Consider the following 20,730-nt stretch of genomic DNA (forward strand, 5'->3'; position numbering starts at 1 on the left):
TGTTTGCACATTTACAAATATGATTCTTTAAAAAGTGATCTCTTAATTGCAGCAATTTTTTTTTATCATGCATGTCACACACTGTTGATTTAGGGGATGCAAGGTGCATACATCTTTCCTCCTGTGAGTGATTCTGTGGGTGTCTGTGTTTATGTCTTTGTGCTTTGGTTTGTGTCTCTATGAGTGTGTATGTATTTTTTTTCTGTGGGTCTCTCTGTGAGGGTGGGTGTGTATGTCTTTGTGCATTTTCTGTGGATGTCTGTGAGGGTGTGTGCATATGTCTTTGAGATTTTTCTATGGGTTTCTCTGTGAGGGTGTGTGTATGTTTGTCTTTGTGTATTTTCTCTGGATGCCTCTGTGAGGGTGGGTGTGTATGTCTGTGTTTTCTGTGGATGTCTCTGTGAGGGTGTGTGTTTTCTGTGGGTGTCTCTGTGAGGGTGTGTGTATGTCTTTGTGTGTTTTCTGTGGATTTCTCAGTGAGGGTGTTTGTATGTATGTCTTTGTGTGTTTTCTGTGGGTGTCTCTGTGTGTGTGTATGTCTTTGTGTGTTTTCTGAGGCTGTCTATGTTGGTGTTTCCTTGGGTGTATGTGCAATGATCAATGGTTAAGTCAGGGGCCCCAAAATTTCTAGTGGTGGCCCTGGTAGCAAGTGACGATCAATGTGAGCAGGACAATAGAAATTTTACAGAAGAATTTTAACAAGAATATGGAACGGGCATGAGGAGCAGGGACGACCAATATAGCAAATAGGAATTAAATATGCCCTGCTAAACGTAGTATGGAGGAGATGATGATAATGCAGCCACCGGCAGAAAGACAGAATAAAAATGCTGCGTGAAGCACAATATGAGGAACTACTAATTCAATTATTTTAAATATAGTATTATATAAATAAAGTATACAAAATAAATAATACTTAAAAAATTATTTTTAAATGAATTTCAATAGCATACCGCAATGCAAATTAAGGGCTATGCAAAGCAGTGCTCAATGATCATCACCCGGAACGATAGTTACAAAATAAAGCATTAGTAGGGACTGATTAGGCTGCAACACTGGAATGGCTTAACTGCTCATACACAATTTAATATGTGCGTGCATGAGAAATTATTTACGAGTTGATGGTGATTAGAGGTTAATACACATAAGAAAGGATAGGGAAAGAGGTGGGTGGAGCTTGGTGGCCATTTTAAACTGATATAAAAAAAAAAAACGTTTTTACAATTACAGTTCTTGCTTTCTAGCTGGTGTACCATTGACCTGGTTCAGGACACTTGTTTAATGTGTTTGAGCAGGTAGGTACAAATTATGATAGGGTATAGACTGTCCCTTTAAACGACTTTCCAATTTATTTCTATTATCAAATGTATTTTCCTTCTCTTGATATCCTTTGTTAAAAAGTAAACCTGGGTAAGCTCAGGAGCTGCAATGTACTACTGGGAGAAAGGTGAACACATTGGATTAACTAATGGCTAGAAGGATATATGTGCAACCACCAATCACCAGCTAGCTCCCAATAGTGCTTTGCTTTTTTGAACCTACCTAGGTATTCTTTTTAACACAGGATTCCAGGAGAACAAAGCAAATTAGATAATAAAAGTATAATGGAAATTTGTTTAGAATTGCATGTTCTATCTGAACCATAACTGTTTAATGTTGGATTTACTTTAAAGGGACACTGAACCCAAATTTTTTCTTTTGTGATTCAGATTGAGCATGAAATTTTAAGCAACTTTCTAATTTACTCCTATTATCAAATTTTCTTCATTCTCTTGGTATCTTTATTTGAAATGCAAGAATGTAAGTTTAGATGCCGGCCCATTTTTGGGGAACAACCTGGGTTGTCCTTGCTGATTGGTGGATAAATTCATCCACCAATAAAAAAGTGCTGTCCAGAGTACTGAAACCAAAAAAAAGCTTAGATGCCTTCTTTTTCAAATAATGATAGCAAGAGAACGAAGAAAATTGATAATAGGAGTAAATTAGAAGGTTACTTAAAATTGCATGCTCTTTCTGAATTACAAAAGAAAAAATGTGGGTACAGTGTCCCTTTAAATAAGCTAAACCTTTTATTTGAATTGTTTTATTATTTGGCTACACTGTTCATATTGGAATAAGGTTTGAGTCTGATCAGTGTGCAGATGCACAGCATCTACATCAATAAAACACAAAGGTTTTGTGGAAATCAATGCTTTCATCGTGTGTATTTAGCTGTGTCTAGACTTAATTAAAAGATTCAGCAAGAACACAGCATCTTGTGCTCAGAAATCAGTTTACCAGATGACCAAGCTTGAAACAAATCCTATTGTGCATCCTATACCCTCGGATAAATGATTTTAGCATAAACAGGACTTTAAAGATCAGCAGATTTGTCTGTTCTAAAAATAAAATCCATTGTGATATCAGCAGATCATATTTCCAGTGATGTCAGTATGCTAAATCCTCTGGTAGCCATAGAATTAAAGGGACAGTCAAGTCCCTTTAATTCTATGATTCAGATAGAGTGCACAATTTTTAACAGCTTTCCAATTCACTTCCATTATCTAAATGTGCACATTTTTTTAATAGGAAGACTCTCTGAGGCACCCAATCCTAATGAGCATGTGCAAGAATTCACAGAATATACATATATGCATTTTGTGAATGGCTGATAGCTGTCACATGATGCATTAGGAAGGAAAATGTAACTAACTTTCACATTGGTCAGAAAAAGAATCTACTACTTATTTTCAAACTAAGCGATTTGCATTGTCTTTTCATTATGGATCTATTGATAACGCAATTCTACTATGTTTAGTGGTGCTTTAACCCCTTAATGACCGAGGACGTGCAGGGTACGTCCTCAAAAAAAAGGCAGTTAACGCCTGAGGACGTACCCTGCACGTTCTCGGTGTGGAAATGCAATAACCATTTTTAGCCATCCGGTGCAGAGAGAGCCACTCTGTGGCCCTCTCTGCACCGGACATTAACGGCTACGTTCGTTGGTGGGTGGGAGCCGGTGTGGGAGGTGGGTGGCGGCCATCGATGGCCTTTGTGATGCGGAGGGGGGCGGGATCGGGGGCGGGGACGACCGGGGGGGACGCGCACGGACGCGCGCACATGCACGGGGAGGCCGGGCGGGCGCGCGCACGGGGAGGGAGCGGGTGGGAACCACTACGCTACAGAAAGTTTTTTGTTAGAAGTGGGGATCAAAGGGGTTAATATATTTATTTGGTGATCGGTTTGGCTGGTGGGGTATTGGACTGTGGGGGGGAAGCTACACTACAGAAACAAATAAAAAAAATAATAAAAAAAAAACATTTTTATTTGCAAACTGGGTACTGGCAGACAGCTGCCAGTACCCAAGATGGCCCCAATAAGGCAGAGGAGGAGGGTTAGGGAGCTATTTTGGGGGGATCAGGGAGGTTGGGGGCTAAGGGGGGACCCTACATAGCAGCATATGTAAATATGCTAAAAAAAAATTATTATTTTTTTTTAATACCTTTTATTTTAGTACTGGCAGACTTTCTGCCAGTACTTAAGATGGCGGGGACAATTGTGGGGTGGGGGAGGGAAGAGAGCTGTTTGGGAGGGATCAGGGGGTGGGATGTGTCAGGTGGGAGTCTGATCTCTACACTAAAGCTAAAATTAACCCTGCAAGCTCCCTACAAAATACCTAATTAACCCCTTCACTGCTGGCCATAATACACATGTGATGCGCAGCAGCATTTAGCGGCCTTATAATTACCAAAAAGCAACGCCAAAGCCATATATGTCTGCTATTTCTGAACAAAGGGGATCCCAGAGAAGCATTTAAAACCATTTGTGCCATAATTGCACAAGCTGTTTGTAAATAATTTTAGTGAGAAACCTAAAGTTTGAAAAAGTGAACAATTTTTTTTTATTTGATTGCTTTTGGCGGTGAAATGGTGGCATGAAATATACCAAAATGGGCCTAGATCAATACTTGGGGTTGTCTACTACACTACACTAGAGCTAAAATTAACCCTAGAAGCTCCCTACATGCTCCCTAATTAACCCATTCACTGCTGGGCATAATACACGTGTGGTGCGCAGTGGCATTTAGCAGCCTTCTAATTACCAAAAAGCAAAGCCAAAGCCATATATGTCTGCTATTTATGAACAAAGGGGATCCCAGAGAAGCATTTACAACCATTTATTCCATCATTTCATGAGTTGTTTGTAAATAATTTCAGTGAGAAACCTAAAGTTTGTGAAAAAATTTGTGAAAAAGTAAAAACATTTTTTTATTTGATCGCATTCGGCGGTGAAATGGTGGCATGAAATATACCAAAATGGGCCTAGATCAATACTTTGGGATGTCTTCTAAAAAAAAATATATACATGTCACTGGATATTCAGAGATTCCTGAAAGATATTAGTGTCCCAATGTAACTAGCGCTAATTTTGAAAAAAAGTGGTTTGGAAATGGCAAAGTGCTACTTGTATTTATGGCCCTATAACTTGCAAAAAAAGCAAAGAACATGTAAACATTGGGTATTTCTAAACTCAGGACAAAATTTAGAAACTATTTAGCATGGGTGTTTTTTGGTGGTTGTAGATGTGTAACAGATTTTGGGGGTCAAAGTTAGAAAAAGTGTGTTTTTTTCCATTTTTTCCTCATATTTTATAATTTTTTTTATAGTAAATTATAAGATATGATGAAAATAATGGTATCTTTAGAAAGTCCATTTAAAGGCGAGAAAAACGGTATATAATATGTGTGGGTACAGTAAATGAGTAAGAGGAAAATTACAGCTAAACACAAACACCGCAAAAATGTAAAAATAGTCTTGGTCCCAAACGGACAGAAAATGGAAAAGTGCTGTGGTCATTAAGGGGTTAAAGGGATAGAAAAACACTTTGTAATTGCAACATTTTTCAGTCTTCAATAGAGTCTGAGTGTTATTAGAACAGATCAACACTTTGCTGCACTTGTTCTTCAGTGGACAAATTTCACACAGCATTTTTCTTATTTTGAGGAGTCAATCCGTAAATGACAGGGCTCCATCTGGACCATGAAAGTTTAATTGTAACTTGAATGAATGAGTTCTCACAATTGCTTTTTTCATGGACTGTAACTTGTAAAACAAATCCATTTTAAAATGCCCTTTTGTAGATAATGCTAAGAAAAAAACAAAATACTTCAACATCCCTTTAAATATTAGCACCTCTCTTTGCTATTTCGTACCTCTTAATATTTGTGGCTAAGTATTAGTGAAGTAGGAGGTTAAGGAGTGCTTTTTTTTGCTGCCGGGACCATGTTGGGAGAGGGCGGGGTCACAGATGTATAGTGCATTGGATAAAAGGCGTGTCTGTTTGGTTTGTGGGCGTGTCTGGGCACTCTATGGGCAGGGGTAAAGGACATTTTGCAAATAGAGACATAAAGGCTGTCTCGGAGGGACAGTGGGAGAGAATTCAGCATTAGGGACTGTCCCTCTCAAATAGAGGCAGTTGGAAGGTCTGTTGCTTCTAGGGTTGCCAGTGTCCTCCACAAATATACTGGACAGTCTGTTAGTGACTTGGCATGATCGTAGGTTGGGTCATACAAATGCCCCACCCAAAAGCTCTACCTTATCTACATTCTTGAACACAAACGTATATTTTTTCACAATTGAACAATCATTTTAACCCTTAATATCCAGTAACTTACAAATCAATAATTTTACTTATTTAGCTACTAGAAACACAAGTAAACAAATTTGTTTTGACCCCCTTCACTGTCCCCACTTTCTGTTCCATATTTGCAATGCATTGACCCATAAAAGAACTTTAAAAACACTGGACATCTGAATGTCCAGTATTCATTTGAAGATTTACCTGGAAAGACTGCTAAAATACTGAACTGTCCAGTTAAATACTGGACATCTTGCAAGCCTAGTTATTTCACCTCTATTTTCTAATTATTTATCCCAACTCTTATGTATCGTTTCCTAAAAGAACTTCCACACTTATCAAGCATTCCCTATACAGCATGTTGCAGGGGCAATTTGAAAAAAACATAATTTTTTTAAGGATAAATTACATGAAATGTAGGGGAACTAAATACTGACTTGTCTTACTTCAATAATTAAACGCTGTTTGAAAAATTACATATTTAGTTTGTATTATGTTCCTTTAAGACTTACAGTAATAGGCAAAACTGAGCTATATTTTTCTTTCAGCCTAGTCATCTTGAAAATGTTTGATCAATTTCAAATTGCTTCTCTTTATCTATAAACCCATCGTGTTCCATAAAGAAAATAAATATTTTGATATTTTTAAAGCCGGGGAAGATAAATCTAGTAGTGTTCAATCTATACTTTTGTCTATTGAACATAATTCTCATTTAAAATTCATGGCATTCTTATTTTTGGCAAATATTTGTAATAAATCAATATCCCTTGTCTGTACAAGTGCATTATAAAGAATCTCATATACAGTATATATATATATATATATATATATATATATATATATATATATATATATATATATATATATATATATATATATAAATGTTATTCACTACTTGGTCACAAATTACAGACTATATTTGTTTTAAGCCATAGACATATATTGATAAAACCCTGGAGGCACCAGTATCTTTGTTTCCAAAATCCAAGATTTATTTTGACATGTAACTTTAGAATGACTCTGTTATACTGTTAGAACTTGATAGATGTCACATTTGTGTTATACATAATACTCATATGATGATTCAGACAGGCTTGCAAAATGAGGTGAGTCCGTTAGTAGTCTGATGTTTAATCCTGTGACTGCTAAAAATGGCTGTAACTCTCTTTGGCAGCCAAAGGGTTAAATTACAATCATTTTGCACCATTGCAGTGATATTTGAATATGCACATAGACTAATATATTGACCCATAAATGGTCTGAAAGATACTCTGAACATAATTGTGCTAGGTTCTTATTTAAGATTAGTGTCTGCAGTTTTTCTTTTCCTTTTTTTTTTCTCTCCAAATTTAGCCAGCCAGAACACATTACTTTCATTTACTATTATCAATATGTGTTGGAGAAAAATAATCTACAGCTGCACATTCTTGGAAATGTGCTGAATGAGTCGTATTTTCCTGAATATTCATCTAGACATTTGCACTAGTCAGAATATTGATCTTTTTAAAATGTACCCTTTGTTAAAGATGTCATATACAAAAAAAATATACACAATATATATATATATATATATATATATACACACATACACATTATATATATATATACACACACAATATACATATATATATATATACACACAATATACATATATATATATATATATATATATATATACACACACACACACACACACACACATATATATATATACGCACACACATATATATATACACACACAATATACATATATATATATATACACACACAATATACATATAAATATATACACAAACACATACAGACACACAATATATATATAGATACTAAACCCAAATTTTTTCTTTCAGGATTCAGATAGAGCATGCAATTTTAAACAACTTTCTAATTTTCTCCTATTATCAATTTTTCTTCGTATTCTTTCTATCTTTATTTGAAAAAGAAGGCATCTAAGCTAAGGAGCCAGACAATTTTTGGTTCAGACCGCACTTGTTTAATGGCGGATGCATTTACCTACCAATCAGCAAGAACAACCCAGGTTGTGAACCAAAAATGGGCCGGCACCTAAACTTACAGTCTTGCTTTTCAAATAAAGATAGCATGAGAATGAAAAAAATTGAGAATAGGAGTAAATTAGAAAGTTGTTTAAAAGTGCATGCTGCATCTGAATCATGAAAAAAAAAATTGGGTTCATGATAGTGTACCTTCATATTTTGCAATGAATGATGCTGACTTTTTTTTGTGAGATCAGCAAATTATTTTATGTACTTTCGTTTCACTAATTTCCCTGTCCCCATAACAAAAAGACCCCTGTTAACCAATCACAAACTAATATACAAATATAGCATTTGACCATGAATTGTTGCATGCACGTGTGCAGTTATAAAGAGATTGGGGTAGCCCTTTCCTCTTCTCTACCATGTGGTTTAGCACTGAGCTAAGTAATAATTACCTATTAAACATATATTTAAAACAAACATATTTTCCTTTCAAATCTCCATCTAATAGCAACATAAGTATTTATATGTACAGAATAATATTTACAACTAGGCTATTTAGTATACCCACTAGGGATTTTTTTCCAATTATCATTTTTTAAGCAAAAATGATAATCCACCTTAAGAGAGCAAATTACTAAATACAGGGGTCCAATTCTCAAAAACTCAGCAGCATGGAGACAAATCTTTAGCTTAATTTTTACTGAGTATTGTATTGTAAAGTAATTGTTTCTCCATAAAATAAAGCAATTTTAGTGAACACCCCTTTAAACTTTAAAATATGCATGCAGTACTCAAAGGGAGTTGGATTTAAAAGGACATGAAACCCAACAAGTTTCTTTTGTGATTCACATAGACCATGTAATTTTAAACAGCTTTTCACTTTTCTTCTAGTATCTAATTACATTCATTCTTTTGGTATCCTTTATTAAAGAAATGGCAATGCACGTGTGTGAGTCAATAGCATGAGGCATATATATGTGCAGCCACCAATCAGCAGCAACTGAGCCTACCTAGGTATTTTTTTTCAACACAGGATATCATGATAAATGAAACAAAATAGATATTATAAGTAAATTAGAAAGTTGTTTACAATTGAATGCTCTCTCTAAATCATGAAAGAAAAAAATGTGGGTTTTATATCCCTTTAATGTCTATTTAATGCCTTATAGGGACAGTCTGCTCCAGAATTGTTATTGTTTAAAAAGATAGATAATCCCTTTATTATCCATTCCTCAGGTTTGCATTATATTAACATACTTTTTACAACTGTGATTATTTATGCCTCTGCATACTGCCCCCTTATTTCAGTTTTTTTGTCAGACTTGCATTTTAGCCAATCAGTGCTGACTGATAAGTAACTCCATGGGAGTGCGCACAATGTTATTTATGTCGCACACATGCACTAGCGCTGTCTAGCTTTAAAAAACTGTCAAGATGTAGTAAGATAAGAGGCGGCCTCCAATGGCTTAGCAATTAGCATATAAGCCTACCTAGGTTTAGCTTTCAGCAAAGAATACCAAAGAACAAAACAAATATAATGATACTAGTAAATTGAAAAGTTTTTTTAAAAAATTCATGTCGTATTTGAATGACGAAAGTTTAATTTTTATTAGACTTTCCCTTTAAATGTAATGTCACTCCAATGTCCCTTTAAATTGCATATTTTTTAAGAAAACAAAGCAGTTACGATAAAATTAAGGTATAGATTCTAAGGGAAGAGAACACATTTAAGAAATCAAATAAATATATAGATCTATATAAACAAACTTCAAATCAACAATTCTTTAGGAAGAGCAATGCCACAATCCTACACATACTCCCGGGCACAGCCACATAAACATATATAAAGTTTTCACATTTATTGCACTGATGTTTCATGTGTTAAAGGAACATTAAACTTGACATTTAAACTATGCATACAATGTTACATTATTGCAAGTTCAATATTATTGCAATACACATTCATTATTTAGTTTGCTGCCTTTTGTTGTAAAATGCATCTACATTTTGTGCTTGTTTTACTTTTTCCCATGGAGGTTTGAGTTAATTTATGCAAGCTTTTGTTTACTTCACCCCCCCCCCCATGATTCTCAGCAGTCACATGTTTGTAAAGGGTAGATTATCAGTATTGCATCAACAATCATGATAGGAGAATCATTCTTTGCAAAAGTAAATAAGTTGAATCAGTGCTAAACCACCTTAAGGTAAGAGATAAGGGCAGGCTTCCCCAATCTCTCAACTGCACATGTGTTTGTGATATATCTAAATATTAGTTTGTGATTGGTTAGCAAGGATTCTTTTGTCCTAGGAGCAGGGTAATCAGTGAAATGAATTGCAGTTTTCTTTCTAACATTATTCTAAGATATGAAGGTTCAAAATCATGTAGTTTACAATTTGTGTTTAGTGGTCCTTTAAGCAATATAAAAATGTTGGATTTGGAACTAGAAGAAGGGGCCATAAAACTGGATGGTTACATTGCATTCCAAGGTTGGACAATTCTGGTTTTACAGTTGTTACTGAGAGTTTGCCTGTAGCTCTAATGTTCAGAAATATTCCTCAAAATATATTGTAACAGTTTTCAGCATTAACACACAATCAGAAAGTGAAGTTGCTTATGTTCTGTATCACTATTGGAAAAAATACATTAACATGATACATTTGTAGCATGGGATTGAAACACAGATTTCTCAAATCGTGTAGCCTATTCATGTTAGGATAAGATCTAAAGTAGCAGACTGTAAATGCAGATTTATCTCAGGTTTAGACATAGAAATAAATGTTAGAATATGAAAGATGAATGTTTTCCTAAAAAAACAATAGTTCTTTGCCTCTGTTTTGTATGACACTTATTTTTATTTTCCTATTTTCCTAGCAAACTGCAAGACCAACCTTTTTTGCTCGCAAATTCGAAGCTGCTGTAAACCAAGAAATAATTGGCCAGTTAGATTATTATTTGTACGGTAATTACCCATCTGGCACGCCAGGGTTACGTTCATACTGGGAGAATCAGTACGATGAACCAGACGGAATTCACAGCATTAGCGACGTCGCTCTCACAATGTATCACTCATTTGCACGCATGGGACTACAAAGAGCAGAGGCTTCGCTACACACGGACGGAGAAAACAGTTGCCGGTAAGTTTAATGATTTTATTTACATTTTAGGGTCAGATTACGAGTTGAGCGCAAAATATTGCTTCTGCAAAAATTATATTTGAGCTCAACTGAGTAATACCAGTGCACGTAAATATGCGGTGGTATTACAAGTGAGGTGCAATGCGAACGCAACCTCGCGTTTGCATTGCACGAAAGCATTTGCGCTCATGAGAGCACCCTTACATAGGCTCCAATGGGAGCCTTGTTCTCATGCCGTGAGACACGGCATGAGAACTAGCGCAGCGAAGGTGGTAAGTCGTGCAGCGATGGGCAGCAAATATAAATATGAATAACTTTCATTTTTTTATGTGCGATAAAAAGATTTTGACTGTAGTGTCTCCTAAGTAAGTTGATCCCTAGCGGTAAGACATCGCTATCACGGAAAAGTTACGTGAAACTGCTACAAATATTTTTTAATTGAGAGTTAATAAATGGAGAACAAATATTTAATAAGAAAAAAAAGGTTTATGGTGTTGGGGAGGAATATGAGCTAAAGCTAATACAATTAATGGGACATAAACCCAAAATGTTTATCATATGATTCAGATAGAGCATACAATAAAAAAAAATCCTATTCACTTCTATAATCAACTTTGCCTTGTTCTTTTGGTATCCTTTGCTGAAAGCAGGTAGTCAGGCTCATGCACTCTTCTGGAGCACTATATAACAACAGTATTTCTAGAATACTTTTAAGAATATTATAGCTTTAAAAGTGCACTTGATGGCAACAGGGTTTGCTGCCATACAGTGCTCTAGACACATAAATAAAACCTACCTACGTATGCTCTTCACCAAAGTATACCATGAAAATAAAGTAAATTTGATTATAGAAGTAAATTAAAACATTTTTTGAATACCCTTTCCGAATCATGAAAGAAACATTTTGGGTTTCATGTCCCTTTAAGCTAATGTGGAAAGTATATAAGAAATAAACCAAAAATTCCATAACCTTTGTTGAAGTAGTGCAGTAGAGAAGCCTCAGGCATGCGCACTATCCGCCATAAATTACTGTAGTGCGCATGATTCTAACATGATAAATTAGCTATTGATTTCTAATAGCAGTGCAAAAATGCATGCAATGTTTTAGCCCACAACTTGTAAATCGAAGCCACAGTGCTTTAAAGGGACACTGAACTCAGTTTTTTTCTTTTGTGATTCAGATAGATCATGACATTTTAAGCAACTTTCTAATTTACTCCTATTATAAAATGTTCTTTATTCTCTTGGTATCTTTATTTGAAATGCAAGAATGTAAGTTTAGATGGCGGCCCATTTTTGGTGAACCTAGGTTTTCCTTGCTGATTGGTGGATAAATTCATCCACCAATCAAAAATTGCTATCTAGAGTACTGAACCAAGAAAAAAGCTTAGATGCCTTCTTTTTCATATAAAGATAGCAATAGAATGCTGAAAAATTGATAACAGGAGTAAATTAGAAAGTTGCTTAAAATTGCATGCCCTATCTGAATCACGAAATACATTTTTTGGGTTCAGTGTCCCTTTAAAGGGACAGTTCACCCAAAAACTTTCTCCCCTTTAAATTATTCCCAATGATCCTTTTTACCTGCTAGAGTGTATTAAATTGGTTGAAAGTGGCTCCTTTACTCCTATTTCAGCATTTGAAATAGCTGATTTAGCTTGTGGTTTCCCAACCTATACTGAAAGTTTTGATACTGGCGTATACGCTATTGACAAGCCTAAGTAAACACAGCCAGCAGAAGAGATTACACCCTCAGTGGGGGGCATGATAGTTAAGTAATAAAATGATAATTTTCCATTGTTCTCTCTAATTATTGAGCTTTGGTGTTCCAGACAAATATAAGATAAGGAAGCAAGTCTGTGTACATGAAAGTGATAACATAATGAGATCTGATATTACCTGAAGCTCAACCCATTGTAATAGGCTGTGGTTTCAAAGCACAAAACCAGCTACTTCAGATACACAAATAAACCCGAAAATGCAATTTCTCAAATATTTTATACTCTGCAGTTGGTATAACAAGTCATTTAAAATACATTTATGGAAAAACAATTTTACAGTGTACTGTCCCTTTAAGTCCGCTTTAACAAACTTTGAGCTGGTAAAACTGGATTTTTATGGTTTAAAGTCAGATTCAGGTTTGCGGAAACAGAGTAAATGCTGTACAGCCAATCAAAATCAAGTTAAAGCAACTCAGTAAACAGGTCAGTTTGAATCAGGTCAATTTTAAATAATTCAAGGTCAGTTTTATTTTATTTTAATAATCAGTGGATAGTCTAATTTTTGGTTGACTTGAAGCATCCATCTTTAACAGAACTTGTTTAACTTTTTCAGTCTGCTTTTTTCAAAATGGTCAGTTGTAAAGTTAGATCTTTGTGAGCAGACCCCATAATAAATAAAGTCTAATACAGAGCTAATTAGCTAGAAGCACCCCATTAATCCCATTTTGTAGCATAATATTACCGCCCCCCACACTTTTTGTTTTAAAGGGACAGTCTACACCAGAATTTTTATTGTTTTAAAAGATATATAATCCCTTTATTACCCATTCCCTAGTTTTGCATAACCAACACAGTTATATTAATACACTTTTTACCTCTGTGATTACCTTGAATCTAAGCCTCTGTAGATTGCCCCCTTATTTTAGTTCTTTAGATAGACTTGTTTTTTAGCCAATCAGTGCTGACTCCTAGGTAACTCCACATGCGTGAGCACAGTGTTATCTATATGTCACACATGAATTAACACCCACTAATGGTAAAAAGCTGTCAAAATGAATTCAGATAAGAGGCGGCCTTCAAGGTCTAAGAAATTAGCATATGAACCTAGTTTTAGCTTTCAACTAAGAATACCAAGAGAACAAAGCAAAATTGGTGATAAAACTAAATTGGAAAGCTGTTTAAAATGGCATGCCCTATCTGAATCATGAAAGTTTATTTTGGACTAGACTGTCCCTTTAAAGAAATCAGTAAGTATCTAAACATATATAATACACTAGAAAATGACAAAATGACAGACATACAAGGCATACATTGTAAATAAATATAATTAAAATATAAATAAATCAATATCAGACATTAAATTGTGCAACATACATTCATTAGTCTTCCAATTTCACTTTTTTTAAGTGAACGTGTTTATTAATTAAATGTTACATTTATAAATGAGAACCGTAGTCAGATAAGATTTATACTGCAAAATAAACAGTAAAGGACAAAACAAATCCATTTTAGCCAGAAACCATGTTAAAGGGACACTAAACCCAATTTTTTCTTTCATGATTCAGATAGGGCATGCAATTTTAAGCAGCTTTCTAATTTACTCCTAGTATCAATTTTTCTTTGTCCTCTTGCTATCTTTCTTTGAAAAAGCAGGAATGTAAACTTAAAAGTCGGCCCATTTTAGGTTCAGCACCCTGGATAGCGCTTGCTTATTGGTTGGCTACATTTAGCCACAAATAAGCAAGCATAACCCAGGTTCTGAACCTAAAATTTATATTCCTACTTTTTAAATAAAGATAGCAAGAGAACGAAGACAAAATTAGAATTGGAGTAAATTAGAAAGCTACTTAAAATTGCATGCCCTATCTGAATCGTGAAAGAAAAAAAAATTGTGTTTAGTGTCCCTTTAATCTCACATGGCAGATCACTAAATATCACTACATATGTATTTCTGTCATTGGGACATGTATTTCTTATAGCTATATACCAAATTTGGGCTGAGAACCTAATAATACATGGAATTCCATTGTTATAGTTTTTTCTTACAGTAGCTGAAACCCTTACACATATTTCAGCTGAAATTGACAAATAAATTGAATAGAACCGTACGTTTCAGTAACAATTAAAGGGACAGTATACTGTAAAATTGTTTTTCCCTTAATGTGTTTCCAATTACTTTTTTTTACCAACTGTAGAGTATAAAATGTACGAGAATTTGCTTTTTAAGGTTTGTGTATATTAAATTAGTGATGTTGTGTTTTGAAGCCACAACCTAATAAAATGGGTTGAGCTTGTAGATTTAATCAGATTTCATTACTTTATCACATGGTGTACATATACAGGCATCTTTATCTTATATCTGTCCATAAACCAAAGACCAATACTTTTTGAGAACAATGGAAAATTAACATTTTATTACCTTTTCTTTTCTATACCCCACTGGGAGTGTAATTTCTTCTGCTGGCTGTGTTTACACAGCTTATCTATAGCTTGGACCTAAGGCCAGAAACTTTCAGAATAGGTGGGGATACCACAGGCTAAATCAACTATTTAAAATGCCAATATAAGGGTAAAGGAAATACTTGTAAACAATTGAATACACTCCAGCAGGTAAAGTGAATCATTGGGAACAAATTAAAGGGACATTGTACACTAGATTTTTCTTTGCATAAATGTTTTGTAGATGATTAATTTATATAGCCCATCTGGTAGTGTTTTTATAAAAATGTATAGTTTTGCTTATTTTTTAAGAACATTGTGCTGATTTTCAGACTCCTAACCAAGCCCCACAGTGTCAGATGTATACGTGCGTTTACAGACTCCTGCAGGCTCCTGTTTGTGCTATCTGTCTTTTCATATGCAGGGAAGGGGGAGGTGGGGAATGTCTGCTCTTTTTGTTTACCCAGCCCCATTCAGTGGGTGTCCCAGACTACCTCATCAACAATGCTAAACTGGGAGCTCCTAAGTAAGTTTTTAAAAGGTTTTATACTGATTTTTAGATCAGTATCTATGCATATTCTTCTTTATAGGTACATGTCTATTACATGCAATTTAAAAAAAAAATGGTGTATACTGTCCCTTTAAAGGGGAGAAAATTTTTGAGTAAACTGTCCCTTTAAGACAAACAGGACTACTAATTATTTTGCATTGGTGCATGGAGATCTGATGTAATGTGTGCCACTTCATTGAGCATTTACCAAAACAAGTGCCTGTGGTATAGAGTTTCTTAACACAAAGGTGAAACTCTGGAGTATTTTGCTAACATTGTATTACTGATATGAAACATTGTTGTTAAATATTTACGTAACAGAAAGGCTGTATGAGTTTAGAGTATAGAGCAATGATTGTGCAAGAGCCAGCTGCTCGTATATTTCACTGTAATAATAAAATAAAGTCAGTTAAAGGAACATTGTAGAGATCAATGATATGTTCTTATGTGTTAGAGCACATATATTTTACACTTCTGATAAACAAATTCTGTGTTTTACCCCAGCAAAGAATGCAAACACACAGGTAACATTCTGCTTGTGCACCACAGAGACTTGATGGTCCTGAGCAGAACACAGCCAGTGAGCCAATCAGCAATGGCAGTCACATATCTCCACCTATCTCCAACAACTTTTATTTAAATTAGACATTATTTTTTATTATTATTATTATATTAGACATATGTTAGAACATCGAGATGATGGATAATTCCTTAAAGTGACAGTCTACAATATAATCTTTCTTGTTTTAATAGATAGATAATCCCTTTATTACCCATTCCCCAGTTTTGCATAACCAATACAGTTATATTAATACACTTTTTACCTCAGTGATTACCTTGTATCTAAGCCTCTGCAGACTGCCCCCTAATCACATGATGTTTTATTTATTATCTATTTAGTTGCATTAAGTACTGTGCTGTGCTAAATCTTAAATAGCTTCCCGGGCGTGAACACATTTTTATCTATATGGCCCACATGAACTAGCAGTCTCCTGTTGTGAAAAGCAAATACAAAGGCATGTGATTAAGAGGCTGTCAATAGAGCCTTTGAAACAGGCAGAAATTTAAAGGTTTAAATGTTATAAAGTATATTAAAGGGGCATGATACCCAAATATTTTTTTTCATGATTTAGAAAGAGCATGCAATTTTAAACAACTTTCTAATATACTTCTATTATCTAATTAGCTTTATTCTCTTAATATACTTTGCTGAAAAGCATATCTAGATAGGCTCAGTAGCTACTGATTGGTTGCTGCACATAGATGCCTTGTGTGATTGGCTCACCCGTGTGCATTGCTATTTCTTCAACAAAGTATATCTAAAGAATGAAGCAAATTAGATAATATAAGTAAATTAGAATGTTGTTTAAAATTGTATTCTCTACTTGATTCATGACAGAATTTTTTTGGGTTTAATATCCCTTTAATATAGCAATGTTGGTTGTGCAAAGCTGGGGAATGGGTAGTAAGGCATTATCTATCTTTTTAAACAATAAAACACTTTTTGTGTAGATTGTGCTTTTAAACAGTGTTTCCCAAACCCAGTCCTCAGGACCCTCACTCAGGCCAGATTTTCATTTAACTAGAGCACAGGTGAAATAATCAGCTGATGGGTGAGAGCAGGTTAGTAACCATGGTTACTGATTAGCTGATTATTTCACCTGTGCTCTAGTTAAGATATAATGAATATTTGGCCTGAGTAAGGGTCCTGAGAACTGGGTTTGGGATGCACTGTTTTAAAGGGACATTCATTTCAAAATAAACTTTTATGAACCAGACAGAGCAGCAGTTTTAAAGGGACATGCCACCCACATTTTTTCTTTTATGATTTAGAAAGAGAATGCAATTTTAAGCATCGTTCTAATTTACTTATATTATCTAATTTGTTTTATTCTCTTGATATTCTTTGATGAAAAGCATATCTAGATATGCTCACTAGCTGATGATTGGTTGCTGCACATAGAAGCATCATGTGATTGGCTCACCATGTGCATTGCTTTTTCTTCAAATAAGGATATTTAACAAATGAAGCAAAATAAATTATGGAAGTAAATTGTAATGTTGTTTAAATGTCTATTCTCTATCTGAATAATGAAAGAAAGATTTTGGTTTTAGTGGCCCTTTAAGGCACTTTCCAATTTATTTAGATTATCAAAATTTGCACAGTCTTTTTATATTCACACTTTCTGGGGAACAAGCTCCTACTAAGCATGTGCACAAGCTCACAGGGTATACGTATACTAGTCTGTGATTGACTGATGTCCGTCACATGGTACAGGGGGCTGGAAAATGGGAGAGAAAAAAATCTACTGCTTATTTGAAGTGCTCCTTAAAGGGACACTGAACCGAAATTTTTTCTTTCATGATTCAGATATAGCAGCAATTTTAAGCAACTTTCTAATTTACTCCTATTCTCAATTTTCTTCTTTCTCTTGCTATCTTTATTTGAAAAAGAAGGCATCTAAGCTATTTGTTTGGTTTAGAACCCTGGAAAGCACTTGGAATTTATCCACCAATCAGCAAGAACAAACCAGGTTGTTCACAAAAAAATGAGCCGGCATCTAAACTTACATTTTTGCATTTCAAATAAAGATACCAAGAGAATTAAGAAAATTTGATAATAGGAGTAAATTAGAAAGTTGCTTAAAATTGCTGCTCTATCTGAATCACGAAAGAAAAATTTGGGTTCAGTGTCCCTTTAACTAGTCCGCCACCTTTTAGAATTGAAATCATCCCGATCCGATCGGGATGATTGACAGCCCCTGCTAGGCCACCAGTGAGCATGGGTCAGCATTGCACTAGCATTTCACCAGAAATGCTTGTGCAATGTTAAATATGTCCACATTTAGCGATGTCATGCAGACATGATTTGCTACAGCGATTCATGTCCGCTCGACGGTTAATTAATCTAGCCCTAAGTGTTACATCATTCTCATTTTATTATGCACTTGTAAAAGTGATTGTAAAGTTTAAGTAATTAAAGCCCAGTATCAAAAAATAATCTTAAAAACGGGAACTTTAATTCATGAAACTTTACAAACACGCTTTTTTAAAAAAAAAATACTTACCGTTTTGTTATGGTAAACAGAGCGCCAATCCTCTGCCCGCTTCTATTTCTGTATTTTGCAGATCAATGAGGAATCCGGCTTCCTCCAATCGTTGCATACCCCAAGAGCTGGACGCCAATGGGGGCACGCAACAATTGGAGGAAGCCAAATTCGTCATCGATCTGCAAAATACAGAAATAGAAGCGGGCGGAGGATCGGTGTTCTGTTTACCATAACAAAAAGGTTAGTATATAAAATATATATCTATCACTTTAATTATGCAATTTTACTATATTTAGTGGTCCTTTAATTTATACAAAATACATATGATTTTTATTCAATATTTTGTAGTACTGTGGGGAAAGGGGTGGCTGGCATTGGTAAAGTGAAATTAAAAACAAAATTAAACTTTAATGATTGAAATAGAAGGTGCAATTTTAAACAATTTGCCTTATTCGCTTTGTATCCTTTGTTGAAGTGCATACCCAGTTAGGCTCAGGTGCCGCTGTCCTCTAGTGGTCAACAACGCATAACATATTTTTGCAAACACTGCTGCTTTATAGTGCACAGGAAATGTGCACACTCATAAGCCTACCTAGGTATGCCCTTCAACAAAGAATGTCAAGTGTACAAAGTTCATTTGATAAACAAAGTAAATTAGAAAATTGTTCAAAATGGCATGGATTTTTTTTACATTAATGTCCCTTTAAGAGCCTACAAACATAAACAGGTTTGAATAAATAAAATGAGTTTGTTTTTTCATTATGCTTAAACATTTTATGGATAATGACATGTTGATTTAAAGGGGCAGTAATGCCAAAAGGAAACTTTGTCATTTAGATAGAGCATGTCATTTTAAACATTTTCCCAATTCAATCTATTATAACAATTCTTTTTTTATGTTGCTACAAACACTGTTGCAAACATTGCTGCCATAGAGTACGGAAGACACGTGCACGCACCTCAGCTCCTTTAAGCCTGCCTAGAATTACTCTTCAACAAACAATACCAAGAAAACTAAGCAAATTTAGACAATAGAAGTAAAATGGAATCTTGTATAAAATGACTTGCCAATCTGAGTCATGAAAGTTTAATTTTGAATGTACTGTCCCTTTCATTTAATAAATATTTGTACTGAACCCCTTCTGCTGCGGTGTCTAGTATCTGATTTACCCCTAATGTTGTGGTATTTCTCCTGCAAGCTAACAGGTGCACTCTTGCTTTTCTCAGACATTCAATTCCCATTTCAATCTGTTTCAGGTATTATCCCATGGGTCACCCCGTGTCAGTCCATCTGTATTTCCTCGCTGATCGTTTTCAGGGATTTGTCATTAAACACCACGCTACTAATCTTGCAGTCAGTAAGCTAGAGACGCTGGAGACCTGGGTAATGCCGAAAAAAGTTTTTAAGATTGCAAATCCCACAAGTGATTTTGGAAGGTTGCAGTTTTCTGAGGTGAGTTTCGAAAAAAAATGCTGTTAGCAAAATATCACATTAAAAACAACCGATATTGGGCCAGATTAAGAGTGGAGCGTTAATAGTTACGCGCAAGCGAAAAGGGGTTTATCACAGTGTTAGCACATGTCGAGTTTTTCGCTCGTATTACAAGTTGAAAATAAATATGATCGATTGAGCGCAATTAAAGTTAACGCGTGTCGGGTTAGCGTGTCCTCAGCTCTGGTTAACTGTTTTGCAAAACACAAAAGTGTCACAAACTCCAAACTTCCAAAAATATATTGCACAAAAAAATTATAAGGACTCAAAGATAGGAGGTCCCAGGTATTAGAAAAAAGGCAGGCAAAGGGCTTTAACATGAGATACATAAACATACACGTCTAAATATGTATTATGTGTGTGTATATATATACAGGTACGCCGGGGTTAGGTTCCAGAAGGAATGGTTGTAAATTGAAACCGTTGTAAATTAAAACCCAGTTTATAATGTAAGTCAATGGGAAGTGAGGGAGATAGGTTCCAGGCTCCTCTCAAAATTGTCATAAGTAACCGCTAAAACATTATTTTTAAAGCTTTGAAATGAAGACTTTAAATGCTAAACAGCATTATAAACCTAATAAAATAATCACACAACACAGAATATATAATTAAAGTAAGTTAAATGAACAAAAACATTTGCTAAACAGCATTATAAACCTAATAAAATAATCACACAACACAGACTTCACTTTTTCATTTTTCTGCAAACAGTTCTTTCTATGCATTC

The 20,730-nt window shown here is 34.9% G+C and overlaps 1 protein-coding gene across 1 annotated transcript in view; it reads left to right on the forward strand.

The window, feature by feature from the left end:
- XYLT1 (xylosyltransferase 1) overlaps positions 1 to 20,730 on the forward strand; it is a 448,706-nt gene that overhangs the window by 398,020 nt on the left and 29,956 nt on the right. The window contains exons 8-9 of the mRNA XM_053694736.1: positions 10,489 to 10,751; positions 19,769 to 19,964. Coding sequence (XP_053550711.1) covers positions 10,489 to 10,751; positions 19,769 to 19,964 — 459 coding nt within the window. The remainder of the gene's footprint in view (positions 1 to 10,488; positions 10,752 to 19,768; positions 19,965 to 20,730) is intronic.

Source organism: Bombina bombina, chromosome 11 (genome assembly GCF_027579735.1).
Source record: "Bombina bombina isolate aBomBom1 chromosome 11, aBomBom1.pri, whole genome shotgun sequence".
Lineage (NCBI taxonomy): Eukaryota > Metazoa > Chordata > Amphibia > Anura > Bombinatoridae > Bombina > Bombina bombina.